General features: G+C 41.0%; 1 protein-coding gene across 1 annotated transcript; it reads left to right on the top strand.

The window, feature by feature from the left end:
- Positions 1 to 455: 455 nt before the first annotated feature.
- LOC134098233 (uncharacterized) lies at positions 456 to 5,067 on the top strand. Its single transcript, XM_062551239.1, has 6 exons — positions 456 to 539; positions 751 to 967; positions 1,242 to 1,275; positions 1,577 to 1,734; positions 3,472 to 3,538; positions 4,325 to 5,067. Exons 1-6 carry the CDS (start codon positions 505 to 507, stop codon positions 4,933 to 4,935), a joined length of 1,122 nt encoding a protein of 373 aa, XP_062407223.1. The 5' UTR covers positions 456 to 504; the 3' UTR covers positions 4,936 to 5,067.
- The last annotated feature ends 6,439 nt before the right edge of the window (positions 5,068 to 11,506 follow it).

Here is an 11,506-nt window from a genome sequence, read left to right on the forward strand (position 1 = left end):
GTTAGTCTAAACTTTAACATTGTTAGAATGGCTTATTATGTTGTTTAATGAAACAAATACTATTGATAACGTAATATTTATTTTATTTTCATGTCCAATATAAACCTTACATTCGAAGTACATACATTCATTTTGATTTAAGCATTGTTAATCATATGCATGTGACAAATAAACATCCTTGTATCCTTGTATTCTTATTTATTTATTTATTTATTTATTTTTTTCTGTATTTTCTGTATGCATGTTTGTATGTTTTTGTTGAATGTTGTGTTTGTATGCTGCTGAAACACTGTAATTTCCCCTTGGGGATGAATAAAGTATATCTATCTATCTATCTATTACTTACTCCTGTTGTGGCAAGAAATGCAAATGAAAGTGATTGTTGTGAAGATTCTAGAATTGCCCGTAAGGAACTTGATGATGCCTTGTACTGGTTGAGCATTTTTTGAGTGCATAAGCCAACTGAACCACCTGAGCTGCAATCAGTTCACCACCAAGAGAGTAATGGAGAAAGGGAGCCCTCTGCCACCCCCCAAAGAGTAAGCCAGTCATATCATTCACACTAGAAACATCTCTTCATATTAGCAACAAATATTTCAAGTTTTGTGACAGATCTTAAATCAAATCAAATCAAATAGAGGCATTGTGCATTTGGATATAGTGTATCATGCAGGCACCCTATCAGAGCTGGTAGGCTATTGTGTGAGATGTCCTGTGCTGTTGAAATACTGTATTCTCCCTCACTTTCAGCTTGGATGAGGAAGAAGAGGATGGGGAAGATGAAGATGAGGAATATGATGATGATGGCTTTGTCGGGGAATCAGGGAAGAATCCAATTGAGAGTGAGGAAGATGTGCTGTCCACAGGCATAGATGACTTCAGCGAGGAAGATGATGGCGTGTTAGATATAGAGATAGAGGGAGAACTGCCAGGGAAGGCTATTAAGAAGGGTAAAAAGGAGAATGAGGTACTTCATGCTTACAGATATTCTCTGATATACCTATAACCTGCTTAATACTGTAATCCAAAGACTAAATGCACTCTTGAATAAACATTCAGCCCTGACATTTGTTCACATTTGACATGGTCCAAAGAATTTTTAAAAGTTATGGACTTCACATGGTGTGAGTCTAGATGACATATTATACTGTTCTTGGTTAAATATTGATATCTGCCACTTGGATCTGGCATTTTGATAAGAATCACACTACAGAGAAATTATATGTGATGTTCCCCTGCAGGTGGTTGCAGCCTCAGAGCCTGGCGGAGAATACTGTGAGTAGCTTACTTTTCTCACTCTAGAGTTCTAATGGTGTCCCTCTAATTCAGACCGTCTATTAGAAGAACACACACAGAAAACAATATAAATGTTTGGTTAAGCAACACAAGTAGCAATCAAATCAGACTGTTTCGATCAGAGGTGGAAAAATCCAGTTTCAGAAAATAAAAGTCCTACCACATAATCTGTGCCAACCATTCATTTAAACTTTTTACTTACTGAAGCTGGAGTTTTCCTCCTCTGGTTTAGATACAGCATGCTGAGTATGTGTCTCTTGTGTGTCTGATTTGGCTACAGGCAGTCCTTTTGGTCGTAGACTAACCATTTGGGATACCACCAAGTTCGTCAGCAAGTGGAGGTGGTCTCACCTAAGGGGCTACCACGTAGGCCTCTACAGTCACAGCGAAGCCCACAAGAACCTGCTTACTAATCGGGAGAAAGACATTAAAACAAGTGTAAGATCTCCCCCCTGGGGTTTCCTCTTAGCTCTACCTATAGTGGCCTCAGCTCAGTAGCTCTCTTTGGTTTTATTTACCTGAACACACTTTACTTGAGTGGTCTTCAGTCCAGTCAGGTATGTAGAGTATGGACACTTGATTTAAGCTAATCGAGAGTGGCCTACAGTCCAGTCACGCATGGAGGACAATCTCTATGCAATTTCAGATAACTTACCCTAAGTTCTGGGTTCTTCTAGGAGTATACCAAGTTTTGTGGAATTTCATCCATGGGGGGCTGTAAAATAAATGAATTTATGTGTACATTTAGTGTACGTGTACACACATCGGCCTGCAGATGGTGCTATTGAGTGAAGGGTTGCTGGTTAAGAATGATACCAGAGAATGTCTAATAAGGGGAGAAGGACCACTAGCGAAATACTTCCGCATGGTACTGCAACTAGAGGGCGATCGCGAGCAAGTGATGAATGAATGGGTGGCAATGGAGCTGAACCCCCCAGTACCACATTTGTCTTTATATAATTTTTTCTCCTGAAATTGCATTAATGCATGCGATGCAGGATAACTTGACTTGACAATTAGCTGACCAATGCAATTTTCTATATGTGTTGTTATTCCTAAAAACCCTTTCAAAGTGTTCATGTCACGTGACACAAGCGAACCACTTTACGGCCATAGACCTAAAAGAAGGTTCAGCTTCACGACGGTCGTAATCGGTCGCGATTGTCGCGAGCATCGATGAGCTAAATGCTAGCATGTTACAGGGATATGAAAAGCAGAAAGGACATGAGTGACTTTTTATTTCATTTCCAGTGGAAAACCCATACTCAGGTAGCTACTACGACAATGTACATTAAGAAATGAAGTTGTCAACTGTGAAAAAAACGAGTTCTAGCCGCTTAGCCCCATAGACCACAATTCATTTATCACTTGCTCGGCAACGCCCCTAGCGGAATTTCAACAGATTGCAGGAACAATCCGGTACAATGGAGTTAATAGGAAGTGGACCGGCTCTCCCTAAAGGGGCTCTGATGATACTGTTACACTCACATACACACAGGTACACACACACACATACATACACACACATGTACAGATACACGCACATCCACAGATTCCACACACGTATGCACGCACACATACACACACATAGACACACACACACAAACACTTTTATACACAAAAGCACATTCATACATACACACAATCATTATATGCACATGAGCTGCAAGAGTAGGAAATATGTAAGGGATAATGTATAGAACGCTTGTCATTATCGGAAAAAATAGTACCGACAGGGCGAGCAGGACCCCGCCGCAAAGCAAAGGGGTCTTGTTTCGCCCTGAAGGTACTTATTTTCCGATAATGACCAGCGTTCTATACATTATCGTGCTTATACGGCTAGGCTACTTGCCAATAAGAGAAAAGGGAGACAAAAGAATATAAAAAGTCAATAAATAACCGATCTACTTGCGGGGTGAACCCGTTGCCATTGACAGCGGTCATTATACTTTCGGAGCGGTCATTATACAAAAATAACTAACCTCAGAACGTTGGGGAGGCCCATTCAAAGTGAATGAGCTCCCTCAGCATTCCAGAGAGCCGTATAAATGCATGTAAATTGCACAAACAGGAGATACAGGAAAGTTGACAAGAGGCAGCACTGAGTGGTGATCATATTGTGTACCGCTGTGCGGTACATCTAGTTAATGCTTTTTAAAAAATTCTTCTTCACAGATTCCTCTTCCTATTGTGAGCATGATGCAGAAAGAGACTCTGCGTATTCTGGAGAAGATGGAACAGAGTAAAAGAGCATTTCAAATTATTCAGCAATTGTAAAAATCCTCTGTTGGTTCGCACTCTCAAGACCGCTCCTTGAGTATAATAGGGGCCATATTATATGAACTTCCTATCTTAAAGGTGGAGTCAATGATTGTACGCTATGTTAAGCTCATAACGTGAGCCGTGGACTACTGGTTAGGGCTTCGAGCTTGTAACCGGAGGGTTGCCAATTCGATCCCCAACCAGTCCATGGCTGAAATGCCCTTGACCAAGGCACCTAACCCCTCACTGCTCCCTGACCGCCGCTGTTTGAGCAGGCAGCTCACTGCCCTGGGTTAGTGTGTGCTTCACCTCACTGTGTATTCACTGTGTGCTGTGTGTGTTCACTAATTCACAAATTGGGATAAATGCAGAGACCGAATTTCCCTCACGGGATCAAAAAAGTATATACAATTTACTTATATAATGTTATTTGTCACATTCAGCAATCATCTAGCTTATGAGTCATTCTAAAGTTTGGAATGTTTATTTAGGATTTTGGTGACTAAACACATTTCTCTAATACTCCCTCCTACAGTATCTAGAGAACACTGACTTAGGAGCCATTCTGTGATTTGTGAGTCAGGAAGTTTCTGTAATATGGCCCCAGATGCCTAAAATATTTCAGGCATTGCAGACTTATTTTAATATTTTCAGATTTGAGAGAATATTGCACATCGTTTTTGTTTGACATTATGAAACTAAACCATCTGCTTTTGTATATTACTTCTGTAAAGGTGATCTAGTTCTGTTGTTTGCCACGTTAAAGCATACAGGTCTGATCTGGGGGCCAACCACAAATTGACCAAAGACGTCCAGAACCAGATCAAGGTGGTCAGAACCCAGCTGGCTGCTAAGTATGTCAGCATCCCAGCCTGCTGTACTGGCTGGCGAGGCGCTTTGCACGGCTGGAGTTTGTACCTGGAGAGGATCTGGAGTCTGTGGCCAAGGTCAAAGACAGCGAAGGTCAAGGAGGAGGGAGCGATGGGATGGGGGCAGTGGCTCAGGAGCCTACTGAGGAGAGCACCTGCAAGCACCGAGGAGAAGGCTGAAGAGGAGACACCCCCGCCTGCCGACGCACAAGAGCCGACTCCCCAGGCTGGATGGGGCCAGTGGCTGGGGAACCTCCTGAGGAGGTCTTCAACTGCTACTGAGAGCAGGGAGGGAGAGGAGAGCAAGCTTCCGCCAACAGCCAAGGGAGAAGCGACTGAGGCAACGGAGGCAAAGGGCAGCGGCGTTCCTCCAATGGCTGACCTAGAGAGGGAGGAGGGACAGCAGTCCTGGACTGGCTGGAGACAGTGGCTGGGAGCTCTGAGAGGACAGAGGGCAACTGGAGGGGAGAGAGAGAACCAGGTGCCCCTTGAAAGCATCCAGTCCTAGCACTGCTGCTACTACTCTTAGCTGGTTCACGTGGGACACTTGGATTGAGGAGATGGGATGACATGTATTATTTGTATTGTTTTGGCTGGCATATGACTTTTTTGTCACAAATAAATTCTGGGCAAGACTATGGCGCAAACCCTCAATGCCTCCCAGATTTCTTGTGTTGGCATCCGTAGAGTATGTTTGATTGTGGAACCACAGAAATACAGTACAAATAGAGCTTGGTTAATGTGTATGCGCTTGAGCTCAATGAGAATGATGATGTGATTGTGACACATATGGTTAACATAGGCATTCCAATACTTATGACCCCTATATTTTCAGGAAAACGTTAATTTATTTACGATGCATTATTCATTCACAAAGAAAATTAATGTCCTTAAAGGTTGGATATTTCCTATTTTTTTCTAAATTTAAGGCATTAAGATCAATATCCAAAAGATGATTTTATGTTCCTCTTTATAGTCAACTTTAGCATGTGTTCCAATACATATGGAGGGCACTGTATATATTCACACAGCTCTGGAAAGAATTGAGACTCCCTGCGCATTTTTTGACAAGTCACTAGAGGACGCTGTTGACCATGGTTTGGTCTGAGTAAATTAGAGTTTTGTCATCAGAGGAACAGTGAAGTTATGGTTGTGTGGCCAGAGCCATGGAGAGAGAGTTGCGACACTTGTTGATCTCGCTGACTAGGATGACTCCGTGGTGTTTGTGTCCGTAGTTGACGGCACAAGAGTGCCATCAGCTGGTTGCTGTTTTGCCTGTGTGTAACTTTGTTTAATTCAGGGATTAAAGCAAAAAAAAATCCTGAGCCTGAACTTTTTTAGACTCGTGCATGCGACTCTATACGACACTTGGTCGATCGATTGGAAACCGGTTTATTTTTTGGAGTGTTTGCACACGACACAGGCCTTGTTTGTGATGTTGGACACCAAGAAAGGCCAATAGGCAATAGTAGTCCAACACACTACAATATGCTACTTGTTATGTAGCATTTAGGATTTCTTTTTATATCAAGTTTTGCTGCTAATCTTTGTCCTTGACAGGTTACAAATTGACCTACAATCATAAGGTGTCAAGGATATGTGAAATTGGAAGGCAGGCATTTGAAGAATAAGATTTAGTTGCAAACCATTTAAGTTAAGGTATTAAAAAAAAGACAATTATTCTCTTTCTAAAGAGTAATAACAGTGTTTCCCACAGATTAGAAGGCAATGTGTGGTGGTCGCCTCATGTCTGACTTTTTATCGCTTTGCTTTCATATAATGTGAATTTATTTATTTAATGATTTTTTAACAAGATGTAAAGCACACACACACACACACACACAATTATTTATACATTCTATATACTGACATTTCTGAGATTCATAACAGCAAACTTTATGCAGCTTATAGCCTGCTATTCACATTACAACTTCACCTCTTAAATTCAGCTGTTTGATTGAAGCCTCAAAATATTGTAAACAAAGTAGCATAGTTGGCTAGTTTATCACACTCTAGCTGGTTGGACTGTTCAGTGTCCCCACGTGTGTTTAAGTTTCAAGGTAAGCTCATACTTTTCCTCCTTGGGACAGGCCCTTTAAATCTTGGAGTTGAAAAACATTGGTATTGAGATGGTCAGTCAACTTGAATGCAGAGTTTTAATCAGATGTGTGCAGCATAGCCTACTAATGATGCTAACCGTATTTAACAATAATTCAGCTAGTCGTCTTCTGTGCGTCATTGCGTTCACGATTGTGAATGTTTTGTTTGGATTAAATGTGCATGTCGAGGGGCGGGTGTCAGTGCGCACGAGAGTGGGCCAAGGAGAATTCGTTTACTTCTATTAGGCCAGTCAATCTAGCTCAAAAAAGGGCCAAAACTTAAACTAATTGCAATAGTAATGGTTCATACTTTTTATTGATCCTTAAACCCTCCTGCATCACATATCAAAAATCTACCCATTTATATTTAGTGGAACATACTTTTATTCAAGGTCAAAGGTTAGCAATTTCCAATGCATTTTGCCATTGGGATTTACTACAGGTGAAATGGGTAAAATTTTAAACTATAGATATCAAATTGAAACTTTCACAGTTGTTTACTCACATTAAGGCAAATATTTTTTGTATTGCAAGTTTTCTGAAATGTGATGTTTAGATATGCAAATGAGACCAGTTTTACTTAAATATGCAATAATTTGCATATATTTCTAGAAAACTAAATCTGAACAATAGGTACAGTCAGCTTCAAAATAATTGCTGCATTTTGCTTCTATATTGGATACCAAAAGCCTATGCAAAGGGAATATTAGATATCACTTCATATCACCTCAGAAATGAGGAAATCAAGTCAAGTCAAAATCAATGCGTTTCAATTGAAGTACATTGTAGAACAAATGATTGTCAATGATATGGTACGATGGAAGTATCTCAATGCATGCCAAGTCACATAAGGTAGATATTGACCTTTAGACAACATATCAAGTGAGTTGGCATGCACTGAGATACTTCCATCATACCATATCATTGACAATCATTTGTTCTATAATGTACTTCCATTGAAACACATTGATTCTGACTTGACTTGATTTCCTCATTTCTGAGGTGATATGAAGTAATATCTAATATTCCCTTTGCATAGGCTTTTGGTATCCAATATAGAAGCAAAATTCAGCAATTATTTTGAAGCTGACTGTACCTATTGTTCAGATTTAGTTTTCTAGAAATATATGTAAATTATTGCAGATTTAAATAAAACTGGTCTCATTTGCATATCTAAACATCACATTTCAGAAAACTTGCAATACAAAAAAATCTTTGCCTTAATGTGAGTAAACAACTGTGAAAGTTTCAATTTGATATCTATAGTTTAAATTTCTACCCATTTCACCAGTAGTAAATCCCAATGGCAAAATGCATTGGAAATTGCTACCTTTGACCTTGAATAAAAGTATGTTCCACTAAATATAAATGGGTAGATTTTTTATATGTTAATTAGATATACATAGGGATCACAAAAAACTTGGAATGATTACTATTGCAAATAGTTATGGGTCAAACGCTAGATTGACTGGCCTATATACTGTTTGGTAAAGTTGCACGCATAGTCTACAAAATTTGCGGAAGAACTTATGCTTCCACCCGCAGCGTCAGGTGCATCAGTGCGACCACGCTTCCAGGGATGATCTCGTTAAGGAGACTCGGTGTGCACGAAGGGGAGACTGTGTCTGTGTCTGAGTGTGTGTGTGTGTGTGTATTAAAGGGCGCGTGACGCTGAGTGACAGAGAGGGAGAGCAGGGAAAGGAAATTCAGCTTAACGAATGCTGCGTGTTTTTCAATAGCGTTAGCAAATAAATAATATTTTTAAAAAAATGAACGCAGTCAATGGCTGCACGCCGGAATTCCGGCACGGTGCCGGAAAACTTTAATCCCTGTTAATTAGTTTGCTTTTGCTTTTGATGTGTGACCTCCCTTGCGGAGCTGTAAATCAATTGTATTGCATGTTTGTGTGAACTGTGAACAGGTCAACTGGTAGCGTATAGTTCTGTTTTTACTGTGTAGCCTACTGCTTCCTTGTAATAGAGATAATAGGGTCTCCTGGCGTAGCGCGCTGTCGGCGGTGGTGGGGGTGTTGAAAGATTGAAGTTTATTGAGACCTCAGAATTTCAAAGACGACCACATTCCCATGTGGCTGCATTTTAAAACTACCTCTAGGTTACCACAACTATCCAGAGCTACGCAGTGATTTCAGTAACATACTCACCAGCTCTGTTTGGGTAATGGATGTTATATGAGTCTGATGACTGAATGTTTGTGCTTCATTCATACAGTAGGTAGAGACTGATGTAAACTGAGCAAGCAATTTGTTTATGGGCTTGCATGGTTTTGGTCATGGTTTTGGTCATGTACTTTGTGTTCTTTTTCACAAAGTAATATCATAACTAACTTTAGAAAATATTTCTTGTTCTTGCATTGCGTGATGTATTTTTATGCTATGTCTTTTAAGAGCAACAAGTCTAAACTTTTGATATCTGTTTTAGACCTTGACTTAAGTTCATACCTTCTCTGAATATAAGCTGTAATTTGATTTGAAGTTCTTTAAGGTATGTCTGTAAAACAAGTGTGGCAAGAGCAGTATTTTGGATAGCCTGACTACGCCACTCTGGGAATTTCACCTAGAGGAATATTGCTTCAATATTAACCAGGTTTACTAACGGCACACAAGTTCGTTTTACTAAATAGAGAGACATGGGTCCATAATAATATGTCTTTTATTTACACACACACACACACACACACACACACAGGGAGGAGGACACTGAGGCTTACCAGTGGAGGAGGCTAGCTAGGGCAAGTTACATCCAATGCAGAATCACCCAAAGGCACACGTGCTCAAAATTCATATGCACAGCAGCACAGCAACATGATTTAAGTGAGTTGACACACTGAAAAAGGGACGCCACCACCACAAGTACTGCCCCTCCACCTTTGGCGCTCAGCTCCTGGGGAAGTAGGGAAGACAGAACTAAAATGAATGACACACGAATATACAAAAAGATTGACACAACTGACACAAGCTACATACTGTACATAAACACATAATTCGGAGAGGTCGCAGCCATCTCGCTAGACGATTACCACAGTGTTTCCCATACATTGACTTATTTGTGGCGGCCCACCACAATATCAACACTGACCACCACACAATGATTTCATGTTGTACTACTTAAACTAGATGAACTCCTTTCATTGCAGAGCTATGCACACCTTTGTGCAGCCTCTCTGTCCCTCAACAAACATGCATGCCCGTTTAAAGAATACATTTTTAAAAAACCAGCAAGGATTGTTGTTGTTGATGACAATGACGCTAAATCGCAATTAAATCCAGTTAGCATCATAAGTACGTTGCGCAAATTTGTTTAAAATTTGCGCACAAACACACTACCACCACAAATGGAATTAAATTCTGTGGGAAACACTGTACCAGTGTGGAAGACAGACATACACATAATTCGGAGAGGTCGCAGCCATCTCGCTAGACGATTACCAGTGTGGAAGACAGACGTACACATAACCGCACATACACTCAACAGTCCAACAAGTGGCGCACATTGACACTAAACCAGTTGGCTCGGATAGCGCATCAAGCTAGGCCAAGCGACACACAACAGCAGGCAAAGCAGCAGTGTTCCCTTCACATGAGCGGGGGTGTTATTGTAGTTCCGTTAACATCAACTTGCAGCCCCTGTGACACACCAAATAATGGCATTGCCGTTAGAATCAAAAGAGCCATGAAAGGTAAAAAAACACCTCCAAAAGAGACTACCTACCGAAGGGGAGGCAGCAAGGTAGCGCCCAACAGCGTTCCCCCACTCCAGCTGGTGATCGCCTAAAACAAAACAAGCATTTACCATCCCACACGTCACGTAGGCTACATCAAAGAAACCTCGATCGGAAGGCAAAATAGTTAACATACCAACTGCGTTACGCGAGCTACCATCTTCCAGACAGCAGACCCAAAGTAGAAGATCTGGGAGAACCAGGAAGCAGGGCTTGCACTCCGTGTCAGTCACACGTTAAAACACACTGCCACCTGGCTTTTATAAAAACAACAGTGCACCACGATTGGCTGACAACTAATTGTTTGACAATCAGCAGGGGTAGCCTACCTGATGGTGCCCACAGTATACCATACTGCTACACAAGTATTGCTTTTAAGTCAAGGGTTGGTTTTGTAAGACTGTTTGCACTAATAAACTGTAAACACTTTTACTGCAGTGTGAAAATGACTTCTGTATTACTTAATACATGAAGAGAGCCGTCATACATTTTGTATAGTAAAATCAAACTAGAAATGCAATTCCAAGGAATTACGAGTGCATGAAAATGCAAAAATGTAGATAGATAATGTGGATATGGTTACTAAGGTGTAGCTAGGGTAAACATGGTGGTTGCATAGTTTAAAGAAAGTTGATAGTGTGAAGACAGTTTAAAGCTTAAACATTCCAGTTCTAACTTAACTAATGATTTCTAACAGGCATGCAGGCAGGCTCTATCACCTGGTGTCATGCTGCCAACCAAAACTAATCGGGAACTGGTTATGTGTGCTAAATTATAGCTCAGAACTCAGGTTTCAGTCTTTCGGAATTAACCCTCATAAACGACCCTGTTGTGTCGAAAGTACAGCCCTATACATTTCATTGCTGCAGCCAGGGGCAATATGGTATGAACCCTGCAGTCCTGTTAGTGTCCGTTTCCTTAGCCATGGTAGTTAGCCCAAATGGGCTTTGGTTCACCTCAGACTCACTCACTCTGAGGCTGCGCAGCTAATGCTAGTCATAGGTGCTAGTTAGCCACAGACTAGCTTACCATGCCAGTGAAGTAGCTGGTTGTTGAAATCCAACATGGCGGCTGTTACGCCCGGCTTATGGCACAACACAAAAGAGGCACACAGACTCCTAATAAAAATGTATATTTAAGGTTAATCTAGGATAAAGAGAATGACTAGGGGGATGAAATTATAGGTGTATGAATGCTTGTCGGTCATATGTAAGTGAGTAGAAGTGGTATGCAGCACGGTGT

This window comes from Sardina pilchardus, chromosome 12, assembly GCF_963854185.1.
Source record: "Sardina pilchardus chromosome 12, fSarPil1.1, whole genome shotgun sequence".
Taxonomy (NCBI): domain Eukaryota; kingdom Metazoa; phylum Chordata; class Actinopteri; order Clupeiformes; family Clupeidae; genus Sardina; species Sardina pilchardus.

What these genes read in the sequence shown, in the direction of transcription:
- LOC134098233 (XM_062551239.1), top strand. Translation starts at nt 505, where the DNA reads ATGGAGAAAGGGAGCCCTCTGCCACCCCCCAAAGA. An exon ending in AGAGCCTGGCGGAGAATACT is followed by an intron (nt 1,276 to 1,576) that starts GTGAGTAGCTTA and finishes ATTTGGCTACAG; the next exon opens with GCAGTCCTTTTGGTCGTAGA. An exon ending in AGAAAGACATTAAAACAAGT is followed by an intron (nt 1,735 to 3,471) that starts GTAAGATCTCCC and finishes TCTTCTTCACAG; the next exon opens with ATTCCTCTTCCTATTGTGAG.